At 43.4% G+C, this 22,756-nt stretch overlaps 1 protein-coding gene across 2 annotated transcripts in view; it reads right to left on the reverse strand.

Moving 5' to 3' along the window:
• Positions 1-3,273: 3,273 nt before the first annotated feature.
• ZSWIM6 (zinc finger SWIM-type containing 6) overlaps positions 3,274-22,756 on the reverse strand; it is a 96,819-nt gene continuing 77,336 nt past the window's right edge. The window contains exons 8-14 of one of the 2 annotated variants that reach the window (XM_081880699.1): positions 21,190-21,321; positions 20,280-20,540; positions 18,061-18,196; positions 14,179-14,336; positions 12,217-12,380; positions 9,064-9,145; positions 3,274-6,315 (exon numbers count right to left, since the gene is read on the reverse strand). In XM_081880699.1, coding sequence (XP_081736825.1) covers positions 5,453-6,315; positions 9,064-9,145; positions 12,217-12,380; positions 14,179-14,336; positions 18,061-18,196; positions 20,280-20,540; positions 21,190-21,321 — 1,796 coding nt within the window. In that variant the 3' untranslated portion in view covers positions 3,274-5,452. Of the gene's footprint in view, positions 6,316-9,063; positions 9,146-12,216; positions 12,381-14,178; positions 14,337-18,060; positions 18,197-20,279; positions 20,541-21,189; positions 21,337-22,756 lie in introns of both variants that reach the window. The other variant, XM_081880698.1, reaches the window with a different exon arrangement.

A 22,756-nucleotide genomic window follows, 5' to 3' on the forward strand; every position in this document is an offset into this window, starting at 1 on the left:
GGGAGTTCAAAAATAGAATTGGTATTAAAGACCACCCATTACAAAACAACTTTTCAAACTACATCTGGCTGACTCTAGAAAACAGAGGTGCCCCCTCTGAAATAATAGTCAAGGAAATTCCTGAGGATGCTGTGAGTTGTAGTTCAAAACAGCTTGAGGATACCCAGCTGGCAAAGGCTGGTTTACATATTGTGGCCTCTCCCAAAGACTTATGAGAATTGTGCTTCTACAAAAGGGGTAAGACTCCTTTGTCAGAAAACAGTAGCGCCAAGTAACGATTATATGAAGGGGATGCCTTTTCTTATGGCTGTATCTCACCTTTTTCCAACATGGAAACCAAGGTGTTGCACATAGTCTGCATCCAACTAAATTATACCCACTGAAACTCATGAACCCAAGTCAGTCTTGGGTCTACTCTTGAGTAGGATTTACATTGCATAAATGTGTTTTCCAGGGGGTCACCTGGCTTTACTTCAGCAAGACCGAAGTCTCATGTGCCTTCAGATCCAGAATAGCTGGACTTAGAGGTACAGGAAGGGTTACCTCAGTATCTAATGCTTTGCGGAAGTAGTTGGAAGTTTTCAGCACATCTTCTGTATTGGCAAACTTCAAACTAGAGATCAGCCTTCTCCAACTTGGTGCCCTTCAGATGCTATCAAATGACTCCTATTATCCCTAACCTTGCTGGCTGGGACTGATGGGAATTGAACAATAGTTTCTAGAGGGCCCAGGTTGCAGAAGGCTACCATAGATCATAGAATTGTAGAGTTGGAAGGGAACCCAAGGGAACAACCGTTTATGTAACTAAAGACTGCACACAAACCACCCACCTAAAGCACACTTCAACAGCCTCCTGCCCTGAATCCTGAGAGCCGTAGTTGACTTCTGACAGAGCTAAAATTCCCAGCACCCTTAACAAACTGCAGTTCCCAAGATTCTCTTTTGGAAAAGGATGAAACATGCTTTATAATGGATGGTGCATACACAGCCTAAACCAGACAACAGGATCCTGGCAAGGAGGAAAAGGTGGGACATCATGAAAATATTTCGCCAGATGATGAGCAAAGCTGCAAAGTCCCATTTACTAGTTTAATTGGAACCAGGAGGAAGAGCCTTCCCTGGGCTGGTGACAGAGTGGCAATACTTTGGACTGGTGGCCAAGTTACACATTTCTGAACACAGGGCAGCCTGTGGTGGCATTACAGCTGCATGAGCTAGGCCTGACAGGCCTGCTCTGAAGTCAGAGATATTTATGGATCAGGGTCTCTTTGGTGATGCAGAGTATAAAATGTTGTCGTATCAACAAGGGTGGGGATGACAGAGCATCAGTGTGGAACAGAAGGGCTCTGGCAGCCATTCCACAGAAACAAGTTCCTGTCTAGCAGAGTTCCTTTTTTCTTGCTGCAGCTGTTGAAATACCAAGCAGAGAAATCTCCTGGGCTACTGAAGCACTCCCCTGTCCCAGCTTCTAAAGACGAGACGTGCTTTCCTCCAAGCTGCTTTCCTCCAGTCAAGACGCGTTGTCATCAGGAGATCAGTGGGAGACATTTGGCATTGCAACCTGCTCAAAACATTGGCTGGCAAGAAAGAAATCTATGGATTTTTATTACGATGATCCGCTCCTTCCTCTCCATGGACAAAGGTATTCAGATCATAGAATCATAGAATCGGAAGGCAACACAAGTCATCTAGTCCAACCCCTTGCAATGCAAGAATCTTTTGCCCAGCGTGGGGCTTGAACCCACAATCCTGAGATTAAACGTCTCATGCTCTACCAGCTGAGCTATCCCACATCAATAAACTTTGCTGAATCTTTTGTATCCTTTGAGCTATGAGGAGATTCCTCTTGACAGCTGTGGTAGGCAAACCCTGGTAGGATTTGTTGCCTGCAAAACCTCGGGAAAATTAAATTCCAAACGATGACTGAGGTTTGGAATGGGCTGAAGTATTCTCTCCTGTGTAAATGAAACCCATTCCGTCTCATGCATGCAGACAGGAAAGACAGACAGATGAACATACATGCACTGCATAGACAGAGCTTATTAAGGAAAGCCAATTCTTTCACATAATGTTTCCCTAAGATGTCATCAAAATATGAATGAGGCTTGTGCATTGTCACACTTACTTTAAGCTTCTAGCGCTTTTAGAGGAGACATTCCATTGTTCAAAAACCTCTCTGGTTTAGTGCAATCCACAGCACACTTAATAGGAAGAAAGCCCCTTGATGCAGTAGACCTCACTGCCTAGAACTGCTTCGTTAGCATTCTTCTGCTATGTTTACCTTTATTAATTCTGCAGTTTAGCATGAAAACATATGCATAAAGCAGGGAGGAAAAGCACTTGCATAGCAGGGATGAGGAATCCCTAGCCCTCCAATTGTTGCAGGACTACAACTGTGATCTTTGTAGCCCTGCTGGCTGAGGCTGGTGGGAGTAGGAATCCCTCATCGGACTTTCCAGAATATGAATCTTGAGTTTGCCATGTGGTTTTGAGAAGGGAGACAGGAAAACCCCAAACATAAACAACTTGTCACCTGGAACAGCTTCTTTGTGGGCTGATTTACACTGCAGTCTTCACCTTCAGAAGCACGCAGGGAACGTAACTAGGCTGCATTAATGCCTTATTTGTAATAATAATAATTATTATTATTTATACCCCACCCATGTGGGGCAGCTCCCAACAGAAATAATAATAATAATAATAATAATAATAATAATAATAATAATAATAATGTGACAAAACATCGAGCATTAAAAACTTCCCTATACAGGGCTGCTGTAAGGTGCTTATTTCCTTGACATCTGATGGGAGGGCGTTCCACAGGACGGGCGCCACCACAGAGAAGGCCCTCTGCTTGGTTCCCTGTAACCTCGCTTCTCGCAGTGAGGGAACCGCCAGAAGGCCCTCAGAGCTGAACCTCAGTGTCTGGGCTGAACAAGCCAAAAGCCAACACCTCGGAAGTAGGGGCTGCTGCTGAGTTAATGGATGGGCAGGTCTCACATGGAGATGACACTTATGAAAGCTTTTGTCTCCACGCTGGGTTTCTATACATGCCCACCATGAACTGAGCACTTCTAATATTGTTAGCATCTCTCTTGCCTCTTGGTCCAGGGGCAGCCATTAGTATTTAAACTCAGTGCAAAATTGACTAGAGGAACTTGGGTTGTTTCCCAGTAACCAAGGAAGGCTTCATCCCAGTCATAAGCAAGTTTCAGCACCAACGGGTGTTTTTACTTCCCTCTCAAGCAACAGATATCAAAAAGGAGTCCAAAATCAACTTTCAAAAAACTAATTTTAATCAAAACAAAAAAAAATTGTTGATCATTAACAAGTTTATAAAACAGTGATTTAGTTACATAAATAAATTGATATCAGTGTATCAAATCTTAATTACTTTCAACTTCATGAGCATGTTTACATGGGGTGATGAAATACAACCTTTTTCCCCTAGTATAATAAATAAAATGGAGAGCATGAAACAAGTTCCCCCCCTCTAAACAAACAAAATCTACAAACATACTTCTAGCATGTTCTCTAACAAAGGGAACAAGAGACACGGGACAACTTTTGCACCAAAATGTTAAAAAAAAAATGCTTTTAAAAGCACAAGGGTACAGAACCATCAGCTAAAATAAAGGACACTATACTGTAACCAAAGTTGGTAATAACAGTAATAATAATATAATGAACAGTTTGGTAGTTAGATCTCCAGTTTGGTTATTTTAAAGCATTAAGACAAGGCAAGATAGAAGGCTGCTTTCTTTTGAAGTAATTCTAGAAGAAATAAAAAATATTTTTTGAAAAAACAAACGAACTGAAAAGTAGAACAGTCATACCTACACAACTTTCTGTCCTGCACAAAGTCAAATACCTATGCAGAATATATTTATATATATATATAATATATATGTTATTTGTGCACAAAGGTTAGCTTATTATTAGCTCACTGCAAAGGTGTAATGTATTATGTCAATTGTTTTGGAAAACATTGTAGGTAGCCACAGGCAAACTTCTACCTCACAGTTGCCACTTGTGAACTAACCACAGTGGGTATGAACCACATGGGAAACTGGCCATTTGCAGCGTCCGGCCGCATGGCAAGGCAATTTTTACGGCACAACTCTTTTTTCCCTGTTGTGTTTGGATCAAGACCAGCAGTTTTAAAAAAATGTAACCTTACCAATGGCCAGGTGCTACACGTGGCCAGGACGTCACACAGGTTTCGTGCACACCTTGTTAAGTTTACAAGTAGCGGCAATGTAGGGGCGACGTTATCTGTAGCCATCCTCTGTGTGAAAAAGGGATATTTAAGTTTTCTAGGCTAGGAGGCACAAACCCCAAATCTGGCATACTGTATGTATTCTTAATGCTAAGGCTTGCTGCTCTGGCTGTGTTGTCCCCTCTTGACTAGAGTACCTGTTACAAGCACGCAAGTGTGGATACATACATATGTATATATGCATACACTCGCCTGTATAAATATATATATATGTATAAAATTCTCCCCAATTTCCATCCAACAATTCAATCCAAAAAGGTGGCTCTGCATAGATGCCCAGCATATTCAGTTCATCACCTGAGCCAGCCCTGAAGCTGGGCGCACTTTAGTCTTTTCCAATACGTTTCCTTGTTTGTTTAAAAACCAAGCTACTGCAGCTTCAAGTATTTTGCATTATAGGTTTTTTTTTTCTTTTTTCTTTATAAATTAGTTAATGTTATATTTTATTCTCAATATTCCGACATATAGTATAATATATATATATATACAGTACAATAAATGCTCTCATTCTTTTTAATTTTATTTTCCAGATAAATCCCTGAGAATGTATGTTGACAGTCGCTAAGTTTCCACATGCACAAGCATTGTGTGCCATGCTTCTGGATGAACAAGCACTGCAAAGCCACGTGGGTCAGCCTTTGAAACTATTTAGTTATTTGTGTGGTTGGGTTGGTTGGTTCATTTAAATAAGCTGAAATGTCAGGATGAGTTACAAAGGAGTAAAGCTGGAGCCATTCGAGGTACTTATCACAGGATGGAGGTGTTTGTTTGGTTTTGTATTTTTTTTAAAGCCATTGCAATATATTTCTCTTTTTTTTTGTTTTGAGGCTGTGAACATATACAGAAAGAACAGGAGAGCTCTGTGGGCTTTTGCCACTTGACAACATATACTCAGTGTAAACCAAACTTTTTATTTTTTTTAAGCCTCTCAATCTCTCTCATACGAAAACAGAAAAGGAAAGGGGAAGAGAGAGGAAAAAAACGACACACAAACTTTCACAACGTGACAATTTAGTTTTGCAAACTCAGTATATAACTATACACATATAATACCGGTGTGGCTCTGTTTTAAGTTAAAAAGGATACAAAGGCAGGCTCAAGTAAAAACATACCACCCTCCCAATGCTCCCCCCCACAACCCAACCCACCCCCCATTCACACACATTTTTATTGTCAACCAAACCGTTCGCGAACCAACATCATCAGTTTCTTTTTGCCTTTGTAAATTTGTTTCAGGTTATCAATGAACTGTGTAAACTGAATGTGTCCGTCGTGAGCCATTAAGAAGGTCTCTCGGGCCTTGCTCAGGAACTCTATGAACTCGCTGTAATGCCGGGGACTGATGTGCGTGAGCCGGGAATGCGTGGTGTTAATGTACGCTCCGATGGTGGCATCCAAGAGTTGCCTTAGCGGCGCTTTGTCCAATGACATCAGCTTGCCCGAGTTCCTCCTTCCGTGGAGCCCCACCATTCCGGGAGTGGTCAAAGTACACCGACGCAAGATGTCCGACAGTACCGTTGCACATTTGACACTTTTGACCACCAGAGGTATGATCGCCGCCAGCTCGTTCTTCCCGAGGGAGTGGCTAAGTGCGCAGGCCCACAAAACGTCGTTAATGGCAGGGTGCGTGTCCTGATTGTAACTCAGGTTGAGATGCGTCATGGCCAACGTGGCCAGCTTGTAGGCCCGCATAGGGTAGCCGCGATGCTCCATGTACCGCGCTATAGTGAAGAGCTGCGTGTAGCTCATGCCGGTTGCAGCAGCGTCGAGGACAATTTGGTAAGCCGTCTCAAAAGCTATGTGATCCTTCTCGCACAAGGTCAGCGCAGAGAGGGCGCAGTTCTGAGGGTCCTTCATGGCACACTGAAGAGCAAGCGTCCTAGCACTGCTGGCAAGCTTCTCTTGCTGGTGGCAGTCCAGATGCAGGCGGACTATAGTGCTGTTGGACATCACCGTGGTCGCAACAATGCTAGTCGCTTCGGTCGGAGTGAAAAGTGTAAACCAGCTTTGCATGATGCTATCCAGTGCATAAACACCTGTGAGGCACAGAAGGAAACGTTTGTCACCAAATATGGCGGACCCTAATACGTATCTAGGAAGAATGAACCTGTGACTGGGGGGGGGGGAGGAGTCTTGTCTGTAACACTCCGTAGAAGACCCCACCAATGTTTGTGTGTTGAGATCAGGACTGAGCATTCCTAATAAAATGGAAGAAGAGACCCAACCTATCACAGCCTATGAGCAACGTTGGTTCTTATTACAGTGGTACCTCAAGGTTAAGAACTTAATTCGTTCTGGAGGTCCGTTCTTAACCTGAAACTGTTCTTAACCTGAAGCACCACTTTAGCTAATGGGGCCTCCCGCTGCCGCCATGCCACTGGAGCACGATTTCTGTTCTCATCCTGAAGCAAAGTTCTTAACCCGACATACTATTTCTGGGTTAGCGGAGTCTGTAACTTGAAGCGTATGTAACCTGAAGCATATGTTACCCAAGGTACCACTGTACTTTAGCCTGCACACCTCATTTGGAAGCAGGGGTGCCAACTTGAATAAAATATGGGGGGGGCAGGTACACCCCACTCCACATAATTGATCATGTTATGTTGTGCATGCACACCATTTAAATGGCAATGCCCATCAACTTTGGGGGGCTGAAGATCCCTTGGCCCCTATCTTTGGAAGTGATGAAAACTAGATTGAGAATCCCAATGATACGGCTCCAAGAAAGATTAGCGTACCAAGACAACACACTGCTATGCAGTTTGTGTGTACAAACTGCCCCCCCCCCTGCAAGCCTGAGTGTGTGTGGCCCATTCCCAAAATGTCCCAACGCTCAATGTATTTCCCTCCTAAAGAACTAACACTCCCTTCCATGGAAAAAAAAAGGAAGTCAAAACTGAACTGGATATAACCCCAGCAGGAAAATAGAAATCTCTGTCCTTAAAGGCAACATCTTCATCCAGAGTCACTACCAGCCTTCCGATCTGAAATGTGCAGGTTTCTTTAGTACCCTTTTGTTGCTCTTGCGAGGGCGAACAATGACTGATGGGCTTCATAAATTGAAGCTTATAGGCAGCTTGAGTGCCTCATTATTACTCAAAGTAATTTGCACACATCTGTGCACTCATCTAACCACACCCAGAGGTCCTTATTTTGCTCAGTTGGGCCCTGCTGTACTATAATGCATGCATACACATACCCCCTCCTTTCCCAATACTAGGCACTGAGGCCATCCACTCAATGCCAGGCCTTCATTTACATAAACAAACATGTCCCTCATTTACAAACTTCCTAGAGTCTCAGAGGTGATCTTTGCTTGACATTACAGCTTCCTTATGGAAGCTATACATATATATGCTAATGTACAGCGGAATAAAAAAGCAATTTGCTTGCCAATAGTTAACTGAGCAAAACACACTTGCCCTCTAATATCTAGAACTCAATCTAGGTTTCAATTAACTTGGCCAAGACAAACATGCTATTAAAAAAGAGAAAGAGAGAGGATGCAAATTTGCTGATAGCATCGCTTGATAGGAGAGCAAAGAATAGTAAACTCAACAGACACAGGGAAAATGCAATCCTGACCACTAAGTGTTGAAGTGATGTAGAAAATCTGCTTGGGGAACAGCACCCATCTTCATAAAACCAGTAACAGAATACAGATTGGGTTTTCCTTTCCAGTTTCTCAGAAAGTAATGGCACTCTACACTCCTGCACAAGTCTGTTGGTGGCCAAATTTGAAAGCTGCAAACCATAAAGCAGCCGTGAGTAACAGATAAAATTAGGAATACAGCCAAAGGTTTGGACAAATCAGTTTATGATTTTAGAAGACACACTGAAAGGAGTGAGAAAAAGAGAGGCATGCATGATCGATGTGGCATTTAAGAGAACATGTAGCTCTCTAAAAAGTTATTTAATTTGAAAAACTTTGTAGATAACTTTACTGTTCTTGTGAATGCACAACCACTAGGACACTACTGGCACTTCATAATTTGCTCTAAATTTGGGAGACTATGAGGGGAATGCCTTTCTCCTGCCTCCTTGACACAATTCATATAAGGGAACACTTTTCAGCTTCTATCCTTATATAAATTCCTGCAAAGGAGGTTCCCAATCTTTTATTTGGGGACATAGCAACTAAGGTTAAGCTACTTCCTTCAGGTGGCTGCATTCCTCTGTCTGTTTGGGATCTCCTGCATAGAGCTCAGGCTCTCTTGCTGAGGACAGTTTAAGTTTTGTACTCTCAGTTCATGTCAGTGTAGCATTACTGCACAGAGACAGGTAAATTTAAAAAAAAAATAAACAAAAACCTAGATACATATTTGATGTAGAAGTACCCAGGTTCTTCTTGGAAGAGCAGCATATAGAGACCATCTTGGCTGCGAGTCCTGGAAGACCTGCTCCCTGCCTTGCATGCTTTGTGCCATCTGGTCTGGGAGGGCAGGGCCCGGACTGACTCCAGCTACAAAAGGTGAGGCTGCTGAACAGGTTCCTGGGTTGGGGTATTGTCGTGGTTGTGGTTGTTGTTATTGATATTTTTTGTATCTTATGATTTATGTGGAAATAGTTCAATTTGGTTGTGCGTTTTTTAATGTTTTATATATTGTTTTGTTGTGTTTGTAATTATGTGGGTTGTTGCTGGTTTTTTGCATGTTGTAAGCCACTTGGAGCATGGTCTTAACTTTGGAAAGGCAGCATACAAATAAAATGCTTGATTGACTGATTACACCATTTCACAGTGCTAGTTAAATCAGAATTCATCAGAGACCAATGGCACCACTTACCTACTTCTGTTGCACATGTTACCAACCACCTCACCATCTCCCGCCGCCTCCAATTCAAGGTTGACAAAGTCATGCGCATCACCTGTTCACAAAAAATATGGGAATTTTAGGGAGATTCAAGACTAAAACTATAGCATAGAGTTGTCACAATGCAAGAAAAATGAGAATACGCATTGCTTAGAAATTAGTCAAAAGGGGCACTTTGGAGTCTCTCCATCAGCTCTGCCGTAAGAAAGAGAAGCATTTCTTACACATCTTAAGTGTTTGAGAGAGGAAAACATTACATCCAGAAAGCAGCTTCTCTGGGCTACAGGCTCCCTGACTTCCCCAGGCTAACCCACTTATAATCTAATAACGTGGAAATTCTGGATTTCCCCCAGAAACTCCAACTGCTATGATGCCAAAGGTAAGTAAGGAACAGGGAGGATTCCCAGTCTTCCTCTCTGTATCCCCAAGCTGAACTAGGGTGAGCAGATCCTTGGACATTTTGGAACCAATTCCCTGGTAATCTGCTTTTCTCCCAGTGTGCCGGGAGATCCAAACTATTCTGGAGATATGCAAGCAGTTACGCATCTAAAGATAAATACAGTGGTGCCCCGCAAGACGAAAAGAATCTGTTCCGCGAGTCTCTTCGTCTTGCGGTTTTTTCGTCTTGCGAAGCAACCCTATTAGCGGCAAAGCGGCAAAGCGGCTATTAGCGGCTTAGCAACTTAGAAAAGGGGGGGGAGCAAAAAAAATCACAAGACTTGCAAGACGTTTTCGTCTTGTGAAGCAAGCCCATAGAGAAATTCGTCTTGCGAAGCGCCTCGAAAAATGGAAAACCCTTTCGTCTAGCGGGTTTTTCGTCTTGCGAGGCATTCGTCTTGCGGGGCACCACTGTATCATAACCTTAAATAGCAGTAGTTCTTACCTTTTTCAATATCGCAGACTGCTGCTCTACTTTGCCTATTCTTTGCAATCCACCACATTTTATGGTTACTGCGTGGAAGGCTTCCAAAGAACTGAATACTCTGTGTTCCAATGCAGCTGGACTACGTACTCTAACATAATTGTTTCCTGGATTGTCAGCTGAGATAGTAACATCCACACAAATTGAGCAAAATCTACCTACTACCTAGTAATATTTAATATACTCCCTCACTCTATGGCTTTGCATTCAGTGCAGCTGCACCATGAGCAGAGCATTAAGTGGTATTTTGCCACCATTTCTTTGGAAGAGTTAGTCAGCATTTAGGTCTATTTTATGTGTGCCTCACACAGTGTAGACTACAGTTCAAGAATCACTGCATTAGAGCACTGATCTAACAAAGGAAAGGTGTCCATTAGGCCTGGATGATATATCTCCCAGGACCAGTATGTGGGGGCAGACTGCGATGACAGCATCACTCAGCGGCATATCACTGGTGAAACCGTCACCGCTCGAGTCCCTCTGCCTCCATCGCCCAGTGCGCTGAGGGAGAAATAAACTAACTGGGAGCTGGAGGCAGTGGAACTCAAGCGGCGGCAGCTTCACCAGCTATATAAGGTAAAGGTAAAGGGACCCCTGACCATTAGGTCCAGTCGTGGCCGACTTTGGGGTTGTGGCGCTCATCTTGCTTTACTGGCCGAGGGAGCCGGCGTAGAGCTTCCGGGTCATGTGGCCAGCATGACTAAGCTGCTTCTGGCGAACCAGAGCAGCGCACGGAAACGCCGCTTACCTTCCCGCCGGAGCAGTACCTATTTATCTACTTGCGCTTTGACGTGCTTTCGAACTGCTAGGTTGGCAGGAGCAGGGACCGAGCAACGGGAGCTCACCCCGTCGCGGGGATTTGAACTGCGGACCTTCTGATCGGTCCTAGGCTCTGTGGTTTAACCCACAGCGCCACCCGCGTCCCATTTCACCAGCTATATACTACTGGTGAAACAGCCATTGCACTCTGCCTTGGCAGAGGGAGAATCAAGCTGAATCAGTGAGGTGCCTATACAGCTTGTTCCTTCCTCTGCTTCTTTAAACTGCTTGGCTGAGGAGCATGCAGCTGTCCTTGCCTCAGCCAAGCAGTTTTATGGAGCCAGCGGTGGGATGGGGGCTCTGTTTAAGTGAACGCAAGTAGGAGTGAGATTGGGGCCGCTCAGCTGGGGAGCATGAAGCTTCCACTTCCCGCCTGGCTGCCTTCTCTGGGAGGGTATGTGGAGCCCACCCTCCTGGTGGAAGGCAGCCAGGCGGTGTAGGGGCTCTTTGATGCTGCTGGCGGCCCCTCTCTGCAAGGCGTGGAAAGGGTGGGCTTTGCACCCTGCACCTGTTGGATTTCCTCTGGGAGGGTGGGCTGTGTCCTTCTTCCTGGGGTGAACAAGCCCCCCACCAGAGGAAAGAGACAGTGCACCTGCACGGGCGAAGGCGAAGGCAGTCCAATTCACAAAGCCTGACAGGTTCTGTGTGCTTGGCTACTGTTGCTTGGTCCGTCTGCAGGAAGTGGGGGGCAAGCAGGCAAGGTTGCTCACCTCCCCCCCCCACACACCAGCAAAGGCAGAAGGAGCTTGGTCAAGGAGCCCCAAGTCCTTACGGCTCCAGCACAGGGGAATCAGGGCTGGCTCCACAAGGGGCAGCTCTCCCACCCCCAGCAGAGCCTGGTCAAGGGGCCTCGGGACTCACGCAACTGGGTGCAGGAGCCTTTCCCCCCCCCCCCCCCCGTTTTTTTCTACAACGTGCTATATTGCCAAACCGCAGTGTGTGGCTGGCGATACACCATGATGCTGAAAACCAGCCTTAGTGTCCATACTTCTGAGGGTTGAGGGTTTCAGATGTCTAGTTCTAGGACTGGATCGGAGCACATTTCAAAAGCAGCCACACAATTTATACATGCTGTGTCTGTCAGCCTGTGTGCTTCTTTAATACCAAGAATACAAGGTCAATCTACTGATACGTCATACAACTTGTAACAGCAGGGCACCTTTTTTTTTTTTAAGCCAGCTAAGTGAAAAAGTAATAAAGATTTTCCATTTAATTCCCTTTGCCATGCCATCTGGTATAGCAATAGAACAAGAAGAGCTCACCGACCATGGATGAGTAGGAAAAGTTCGTTATAAACTGGTTGTGCCAAGAAGACATGTTCAAAATTGATCCAAGGTTTTATAGTATCTTACTGAAGATTAAAACAGCATTAAGAAGAAAAATACCTGAAGACCCAGCTCCAGAGAGACTTTCAAAAGAGTGATATCTGGCAAACTGTCCATAAGCGTTGCTATTTTAAATGCATCCTGGGCAAGCTTGAAGATGTGCGATGAGGAGTGAATGTTTTTCTGGATAGATTCTAACACTGTTTCAAGCCTTCGGACATCACCTGCAAGGTCAGCCAAAATTATATATGCATGAACACAAGCAGTGACAGAAATATTGCAATGTGCCATCGCACAGACAGTGTCATCAATATGCATCTGATGTGGTTATCTCCATACCATCTGAAGCAGATGCAAGTTGTGATGGTGCTGAACCAGTGCCTGGAGGTGACAGTGGACTAGATGAGAGCCTACAAACTGGAGCTAAATCCTTAGGAAATGGAGCTGCGGTTGGTAGACACTACTCATGTCCAAGAAACTTCCATCTGGCCTGCTTTAGGTCAAGCCGCACTCCCCCTGAAGAAGCAGGTGCGTAGTTTGGAGCTGCTCTTCGTTTCAACTGTGTCACTGGAGGCCCACATGGTTTCAGTGACAAGGTGTGTCAATTTGCAGCTCCATCGAGTTCACCGGCATAGTTTGACCACACAGTTTTGCAGTCTCTGGCAACTGCTCGTCAACGTGTTCTGTGTAGGGTTATATTTGAAAATGGTCTGGAATTTGCAGCTGTATGCAGAGTGCTGTTACTAGAGCACTGGTTGGTACTTAGCTGTGCAGCAATATAACACCTATCTTGCAGGATCGACATTAGCTGCTTATACATTACTGGGCTCAGTTGAAAGGTGCTGATGTTAACATGCGAAGTCCTGAATGACTTGGGACCTAGGTACGTTGATGCAAAGTTTCTATCCACAGCAGTCTTCCTATGTTTTGAGACAGTACAGGGGGCCATTTTTTTAATCCCACCAGCAAATGTTGCTCACTGTGTATGGATGGGGCAGTGCCTTCTCAGCAGTTATATCCCTGGTGTGGATCTCTCTTCCCTTAGACAGCTACATCACTGAACACACTTGTTTACAGAGGCTTAGAGAGGACTTGGTTAAGCCAGCTCTGCTTTTTACTGCGGTACTGTTGCTGTCATTGTTTATTATATTTTATTTGTTTCAAATGCTGCATATTTTTACTGATCTATTATCTATCTACAAACAATGGAAATAAATATTTCAAAGACTTCCTTTGTGAACAGATACTAAACCCAACATTCTAGATCCATGTTTTCCATTTCTATAGGAATTCATCTATGTACCAAAATAAATCTGCTGCACACACGTGAGCTGGACATGCCACATGGACAGCAAGTGATGTGCTTGTGTACATTTTATTTAGTACTGCTTCGGCTACTTAGTCTGGCTCACTGCGGATATATATGCTACACTTCCTCTTCCTCACTCTTCTGCTTCAGCAGAGCCAAGAGATCAAAAGCTTTTGCTTCCATACACAATTAACTGCATTTGAACCCTAAACTGTTGTTACTTGGTTAGCCTTAACTATATTTAAGGAAACACATCAATTTCATAAGTCATGGTTTTGAGACTAGTTTGTTTCTCTAAACCTTGGTTAAGATTAACCACACTTTGTCAAGAGTTTGAATACAATGATCAACCGTGGATTAGTTAAACAGGGAAGTGGGAGCTTCCAATCTCCCCGCTTCCAACTGCACCAGAGGACGAGAAGGGAAAGGGGAGCTCATTCATGTAATAAGGGACTGTCCAGCTTTTTGGAAAAACCATTGTGGGCACCACAGACACACTGCAATCAAGTACAACACAACTTATTCTATAGTCTGCCACAGAATGCTTCTTTCGAGTCTAATTTGAGCAGAGAGAAGAAACCCTGGGAGCACCAGGAAAGGCCCATGCAGACATTATGTATACCCATTAGCACCACATTGGTGAACAAGACTAATATAAACTCATGTATATAGTCAACTAAAAATAGATATCTGCTTAATTGCCAGCACTGTACCTTTGGCTGCAGTTAGCATAGTTGATGCCAACTCACACTGCTGAGATTCAATGTGACTTAGAGTGAACCACCGGGGGTACCGATTTGGAACGACTGATGCAATGTGATGTGGACGAGACATATCTCCTGATGGAGCTGTGGATTCCAATACTAGTAATCTGTAAACAGGAAACACACATACGTGGATAATTAAATTATAGTCATGAGAAAAGTTGTGCCTTCTACAGAAATGCTGCAATATGTAGACAAAGGTCTGGTTAGTTTCTCATTACAAGATTAAGGCTGCATTGAGCTTCAGGCTCATACGCTGTGCCCCTCCTCCTCCATACACAGCAGGGGGAGGTTGAAAGCTCCTGTCTTTGAAGGGAGTGCAGTTCCTTGTGGCAATTGTTGTTTGCAAAGTTTAAACAAAACTAGTTCCCTTCAGTTCAGCTATCACACAGATCTGTGGGCAGTTCAAAGGCAAAAGCTTTTGATCCCCTCCTCTTGCATGCGAAGGAGGAGAACATGTGAGCTCAAAGCTTGTTATCGTAAGGACAAACTGTGGTTTGGTGTTATGTCTCAACAAGGTCATAGGCAAAATGGCCTTGCTTGTCGCACTAAACCATAGTTAATGGTTTGCTGTGAATGCAGAACTTGATCCTGCTTTGCTCCTTCCCTAGTGCAAGCAACAAGCCACGATCCCTGGCTTAATCATTATATCCAAGCCAGGGATCATAGTTTGTTTCACTCAAACAAGAACAAACCCTAGCTATGGCTTATGGTGTGGTGCAAACTCAGCCTTTGAGGGCAGGGAGGAGCCTGTTTCTCCTAATTAAGAAAACTAGAACTTAAATAAGAATTTCTCCATGCTTTGGACTTTTAGCATCTGTGTTTCAAAATTAAGTTTTAAAAATGGTGGGGGGGGGGACATTTTTTCTCCTGATATGACTTTCCTCACCTTTATGTTTTTAGTGGGAAAATGGGACATTCTAGTAATGGTTTGGTATCTGCCAATTTAGCAGACAGCCATTTAACTATCTGCAAACTAGTGAACATCATTTTAGAAGCTATTCTGGTGACAGCAGTTTCTCTTGCAAAGAAAAAACCTCTGCCTAACATAATGCAAAGAAGTGAATATGAAGCAAACCTACACATAATGGTTAGAAAAGGTTACAATATCTTTAAAAAGAAATAGTTGCCCTAAGCTGATAAGTTATTTCTCTTCCTACTACAGACCTATTATTAGAAGGGTCTACACTGTAATTTACTTGAATGAAAATAGCTGGCTTTTTTTTTTTTTCATGAATTCCCTATCACGATGATTCAGAGCAGCCTCAGCCTTTCAAAGGTCAAAGAAGTACTGAAGGACAGTTGGAAAAGGAATGTCAACAAGCAGAATTCTGTGTGAACATGTGCATCTGTGGGATTTTATCTTCAACATCATCATTGGGAATGGCGCTCTGAATCAGGACGGCCCTCTGAAGAATTAGTATCACTACTACTGCTTCACAGTTAAATGGTGCCCTCCGGCTTCTACAGATGCTGGCATCACTCAGTTTTACGTGGTTCCACGGATTCTACAGCCATTTTCCTGCTTCTACTTGTGCAAAAGGCTCCACCAGATTTTGCACAAGAAGGCTGTCTTTAGATTTTTTTCCACCTTTTATTGCATAACTTTATAGCCTGAGGTGCAAAACCTTGAGCAGAAGACGCCATTCATGTATGCAAGCACAGCTTTGCAGCCTAGTTTACAAAGCGTCTGGTGGTATTCCTCTCTCTTGATAACAATCATAAGCAGAATAATTTATGTGTAATAGTTTTTAAAACTACAAAACATATCATACAAAATGAAAGCGAAATTATGCAAGTCTTGATTAATTTGCACCATGTGTATACGTTTTCATAATGCTTGCTTCTCTTGGTGCAGAATCCAATTCATATGATTTTTAATTTTCAGTTTTTGAAAAAATTAAGTTCTTGAAATGCAGAGTATAGTCGTACCTTGGTTGTCAAACAGAATCCATTCCGGAAGTCCATTTGACTTCCAAAAACATTCGACAACAAGGCACAGCTTCCGATTGGCTGCAGGAGCTTCCTGCACTTAATCGGAAGCTGCACAAGCGCCACCGGATGTTCGGCTTCCAAAGAACGTTCGCAAACCGGAACACTCACTTCCGGGTTTGCGGTGTTTGGAAGCCAAAACATTCGAGTCGCAAGGCATTCGGGATCCAAGGTGTGACTGTACTCTGCCCCAAGCATGCAATGGACATATTTGAGAGTTGTAGCATACTTTGTTCATATTACAGGCTGTGTTACTGTCTCAAGTTGCCTTAGCTCTAATAGAAAATTTTGTGGGTCAAACAGAAGAGTCTCTCTTTGGTAGACCAGATGGGTCCCATTTCCACCCTGCTCTTAGTGTGTGTCACAGTTGTATTCCCAAAGGGCTTCCTTTGAGATATATAAACTCACAGCCACCCCAAGGAGTAAATTCAACACTCCCTTGGGACAGGCCTAACGCCCTAGAACTGAAAGCAAAAAGGAGACTATCAGCTATTTTAATGCTGTGACACACCTCATTTAATTCCAATTTTCTATCCAGGAGTGCCCAAGGATGGCTGGTAATGAAACAGACAAAAGAACTGGACTGACCATGCAGCAGCATAGCTCTAACATGAACAAAACAAAATAAAAAAATTCCTTCCAGTAGCACCTTAAAGACCAACTGAGTTAGTTCTAGGTATGAGCTTTCGTGTGCATGCACACTTCTTCAGATACACACGAAAGCTCATACCTAGAACTAACTCAGTTGGTCTTTAAGGTGCTACTGGAAGGAATTTTTTTATTTTGTTTTGACCATGGCAGACCAACACGGCTACCTATCTGTAACTCTAACATGAACGTTATCCTCTCCTTACCCCACCCTCACCAGCTCTGAGAGAACAGGAAGGGTTGCCCATTAAGCAGCCCTGAAAGACAGACTAAACTGATTAGAGCCCTGGGATTTACTACCAACAATGATAAACACAACTGAGTACTTCAGAGAGGTTTCCACAGAATGCACAGAGCTGCAAGGAGGAAACTTTGCCATTGTTTTCCAAGTCAGTCTGTGTTTGCAAGACAGCTGCTCATACTTGAAAAGGTGAAGAGCTACCAAGGCAATTCGCCCCAGTGCTATTTATTACAACATCAAGAAGCCCAGGACTGAGGCTTTTGGTGTCAAGCACAGCAGATATCTTTTTTTAGAAAGATGAAAATCAGGGTTATCTCTTGAATTTTTACTGCTGGGAATTTCATTTTTGGAGCAGGGGAGAGGATTAAAGCAACTGAACTGCTTGTATCAGAAGGTTAAAAAACAGAAGTTAGAGAACATTTTCAAGTAACTCATGCTATGCAATGTGTGAGTTAATTGGGTGCTAACCAGTGTTCAAACCCACCTGTTCCTTAAATCAGTCTTGCGGTTCTTGTTCATTCACTCACTCATTAGATTTCCCATCCTATAGCCAAACAGGTCTCCAGGGTTACTCAAAAACTAGATCTAAGACAAGTGCAGAAACACTTGCATTGAAAGTATAGGCTTCAACAACCTACTACAAACACAGAGATAAATCAAACACATTGTCTACATCCTCTATCAGGATTGCTATCCTTAAAGGAGGAAGTTGTTTGCCAGCCTTCTTAAAAGTCAAAGGAGCTTACCTGGTGAGCCCCTTTAGAGATGGGAGTTCCACAACACAGGGTGCCACTACAGAAAAGGCATTGCTCCTTGTCACCATCCTTTTTACCCGCGAAAAGTTCAGGTGTGTGGAGCAAGGCCTTCCCTCATGACTTTATGGATGAAGGGAGCTCATACCGTTGACCGGGTTTATGCTTCTTTTCTAAATGAGGTTTAAAGACACGTACCGCATTGCTCTCAGTGCAGTTTTGTATGCTAGTTCAGCATCATGAGGTAGGAGAGAGGTGAAAAGATACTTGGCAAATGTGTGCATTGGAACACTCTCTCGATGGATGATTTCACCTAGACCGCTATAGGGTCCAGCTATGAGGGAAGGGATTTGGGAAAGGGAAAAAAAAACAGAAAGTCTTATAAATAGTGCTGTAGTTTGATTGTACATAAAATCGAAAGTGCTAAAAGTTATCTAGAAATATTGTAATAATCCTTGCCAAAAATAAAAGCACTCACAGTGAAGAGAAATAAGCTCTCTGGTGAGGGGTCCTCTAAGAAATGTGCAGTACTAAAAGAAAATGGTGGTGATAAATATATCTTATTGAAGCAAATAAGGTGGCCTGGCTATAGCTTTCCTTCTTGGATTCAAAGAGCCCAGAACACTTCATTTGTTCACTTTTCATTCATTGGTATAGAAGCTATTCCATGTTTTCTTTAACGTTAAGCTGACTTGTTATGAAAATTGCTCCTGCAGTTTAAAGTGGCAAAAATGCGGGGAGTTAGCTGACTAAGAAGCATTTCTGCCATGCACGTCAAGCCAAGGTATCTGAATCACCACCCTCGCTACCCTTGGATGTAGTCAAATGATGCAACATAGGTGAGCTTGGACATAAGTGTCTAAGCAGGGAGAGGACAGGAGTGTGCTCATGTGCTCACACATTTGCATGTGGTGGGCGGGTGCATGTAACATCACAAAAGGTTTCTGACCTTTCCTCAGACCCTATGTTATTTGCTACTGAGGTACGTGGGCTGTAGCACTGGGGCGAGTGGCTGCACCTCTTGCTACAAGTGGGGAGGCAGCCATAGTTCAATGGCAAAGCACAAACTCTGCATGAAAAAGGTCCCAGGTTTAATTTGAGAAACTCTGGGAAACCTTGGGAGAGCAGCTGCCAAGTCAGTGTACTTAGCTGGACAGGCCATTTGCCTGATTCAGTAGAAGGCAGCTTCCTATACTTTAAAAGGGCAGCAGAGGTTGTCAGCTTAAGAACTACATTCTATGAAAACACTGAAGTGTAGAGAATTGGAAGCACCCGCTCAAATCAAGCTGAAACTAGATGAATCCATCCTTTAAGGCAACACCCCCCAACCAAAAAAAAAAGTGACAAAAGGCTCCAAAGTAATGCTGAAAAAAATGCTTTTAAAAAGGCACGCACTTGTTCTTTAAAGATTCCCTAATGCTAATATAGAACATCATTTTGACGCTAACAGAAAACCCGTAATGTTTTATCTCATTTTTCCAGAAGGGCCAGATTGAACACACTTCTAAAGAAAACAATGACATCTACAACTTTCACTACTTATCACTGCTTTTAAACAGACCCACCCACCCACAAATCCCACAGTGCCCATAGTGCCAGCTTCTTCTTCTTACATTCTTTAGCTGCTAATTACATTAAGATTACAACCACCAAATAGGAACTTCACTTGTCATGAGCATGGACCTTGGCTGAAACTGCACTGCTAAGAAAGATGTTCTGGGCATCATGATTGGCCTCTGCCAATCCAGCAAGAGACCAGCCCTATTCTCTTGCTCTGTCTAAGCAATGGAAAACTCTTGTGCTTTGGATTATCGTGTGCATGTCTTGTAAGCAATACACTTTCTCTAAAGGATGATAAAAACACATCACTGTATTTCTTTCCCTTGTGTTTTAATGATTTACAGTGTGACACTGGCAAGAAAACGTCTTTGCTGCAAAGTTTCAGGCACAAGTATCAGAGTGTGATTTCTGACGTAGGACAAAAATCATACTTTTACATGCGAAGCTACTTTCGGTCCCCACCAAGCTCACAGTATGAAATTCCTCATAAGCAATCTAAATTGGGCCAGTGGAATGAGTGTCTAGGGCAAGTTTAATTGCACACATTTACAATGTCTCGCTAGAAAGTGGTGGTGTCATTATGAACTTCAGTTTCCTTACATGCTAGCCTAAACTAACGGGGGGGGGGGAGATACTTTTATTTCAGATAATACATAAACAAGACCCTTCCACTTCCACATCAATGCGATGTTTAAGTATAGTATGGGGGTGGTGTTGGGTGTCTGATGGAAGATCTATAAGCAACCATTAGATTCCTAAGAACCTGATAATTACCAGATAAGCCAACTCCCATAGGAGTACCTGGTCTTTTTATTAGAAACTGCTGAAAGAAGTGGTTAACATCAATAGTCAACTACCTTCTAATAGGAAGACTGCTTGCTTTTGGAAAATCTTCACCAGCGTGTCATCCAGTTCGATTTCCTGTAGCTTGGAAATTAACTGTTCCTCATTCCGACAAACTTTCTCTTGTGCATACAAGCCATCAGGCATTATTCGCTGCTGCCCCAGTCCTATCAATGCCACTTCCACAGCCAGTGTCAAATAAGATTCTCCTTCTTCTAAGAATTTGTGGGCAGGCAGGTGATAGTACTCCAAAGATTTGTACTGGCCCATATTCTCTGGAAGGGGGAAAAAACATCAAGTCACTCAATAGTTTACTTGTGGTTACACGCCTTATTTGTGCCTGTCCTCCTGCATCGTTTGCAAGCCTCCCGCAAACTTTCACAAAGGCAGCCACCCTCACAAGGTAGCCTTGGGCATGCCACTCTCTTAGCCTGAGTACCCCCCTATCTACAATATGGCCAATAGCACTGACTACCTCATAGGGTTGTGCACACATGTCAAGTACACTTGAAAACACTAAGCAAAAGTATTGTAAATAATGTAAATAATGCCAATACTACTAGCAGTAATAAGGCACTTGCTTTGCAGGCAGAATGTCCAAAGTTCAAGCTCTGGCATCTCCAATTTTAAAGGATCAGTTTTAAAGGAAAAGACCTTTCTCCTGGGAGCTGATGCCAGTCAGGGTAAACAGTAGGCTAGATAGGCCAATGGTCTGCCTTGGTAGAAGGCAGCTTCATATATTCTGACAGTATCTGCACACATGCAAACTACATCCCTCCCTCGTAAGCACTGTCAACACCCCTATTCAGCAAATGTTTAAGTTATGCTGTTTTGCAAGCATGGTTGCAAATAATAGGTCTAAAGCAAAGTTAAAACCACAGCATGCTTAAAAATACATCAAGTTGACCCATGATCAAATTTTACCTGTGAAGTCTGAGAACACATGGAAGCTCTCATCATCAACCCTGCAGGCTTCCATAAGGCTGCTGAAAAGGGTGCCAATTGGGTCCAATGGGTGCCCAACCCAGCCTTCCAGGTTAGTTATAGAGGTAACACCTTTGTGGAGAAGTTCTACATTAGAAAAATAAATGCATGCAGCCTTAGTGATCATACAGTACTTTTAGTAAGCAAAACAGCTTGCATTTCCCCCCTTATCATCCTGATTTTTCAGACATGGAAGCTGTAGCTAGCAACAGCATATGCACCATCAGTGACCACAGATAAACTGGATTTTGAACCCAAATACTGTTTTTCATTCAGGGAGATGCATCAATGCCAACTGCAGAAGAATACTGACTGAACACAGCTTTGCTTAACACAGAATACCATTTTGTTCTGCCCCCCCCCCTTACCAATAAACAGAAATACAGAGCCAGTTCTACTGTGCATCAATTAGAACAAAGCAATTTCTCACTGCCAATCATAGCAAGCCATAGATCACAACTGACTACCCTACTGTCTGTGCAAGACTCCTTGATTATAAGCTATACAAACTCTCTTTAGAGTCACTGCTGAAGGATTTATAAACAGGAAGCACACTTGTGGTATGCACAGAAGAGATATCTATTTTAGTTTCCTTGCTGGGAAAAACAAGGAGCACTATTTTAACTAAGCTAATCCTGTGGAACTGGGAAAAACAACAACCCAGGCATGTGTCACATGACAACTCTTAAAAGATCTACCTTTCAAGTCAGCTAGATCTGCCTTATTTGCAAAATGTAAAAGGTAAACAGATCCCCTGTCGACAGGGTCCACTGTCAGGGGCACCTATCCTGAGGCCCACAGGCTGGTTAGTAGAGGGCTTACTGCCAAGTAGAGATGCTGGGCAAAGAAGAAGCCTAAAACTACTGTTCTCTGTAGAGCTGAAAGGCACATGTGTCATCAGGATGCAGGAGATCCTTCAGGTGCCCTGTCCATCAGACAGAGAGGCCTTCATACACTCCTTTTTTCCGTTCTAACACTATGCAGCTTCTGAAGAACCTGCAACCTCCCATTTCCCAGTAAGGAAGGGTGAACAACTCCAGCGCCTGTATTTGGCCTCAGAGAGATGAGTTATGAGTGGAAGCAAGAGGAGGGTGTCTAGAATAATAGAAGGGAGCCCTGCAAATAAGTTGTCCAGTGCAGGCAGCTCCTGTGTAATCCTTGCGCAAAACCCTATTTGTGTATACTTTGTCATGTTCTCCAGCTACTACCAGGTAAACACAATTTACTACAGTCACGGAACTACAGATATATAAGCAGTTAAGACACACACCCAAATTCCTTTCCAATGACTTCACTACCCCAGTGGAATGAAATCCGGATTGCAATTGTACGTATACTTTCCCCACCCATGTACACTTCCTTTGCAGTTTGGGGCAAATCAAACACTAACTTTTGCAAATGAAATTGACTGAAAGGTTACTTGGACACATGCCAAATACTACTGTCCGTGTCAGGAGTTCAAGGTAATTTCAATGTTTCAGGAAAAAACAAAAGGCAACTTCAGAGA

The sequence above is a fragment of the Podarcis erhardii genome (genome assembly GCF_964252035.2).
Source record: "Podarcis erhardii genome assembly, chromosome: 11".
Taxonomy (NCBI): domain Eukaryota; kingdom Metazoa; phylum Chordata; class Lepidosauria; order Squamata; family Lacertidae; genus Podarcis; species Podarcis erhardii.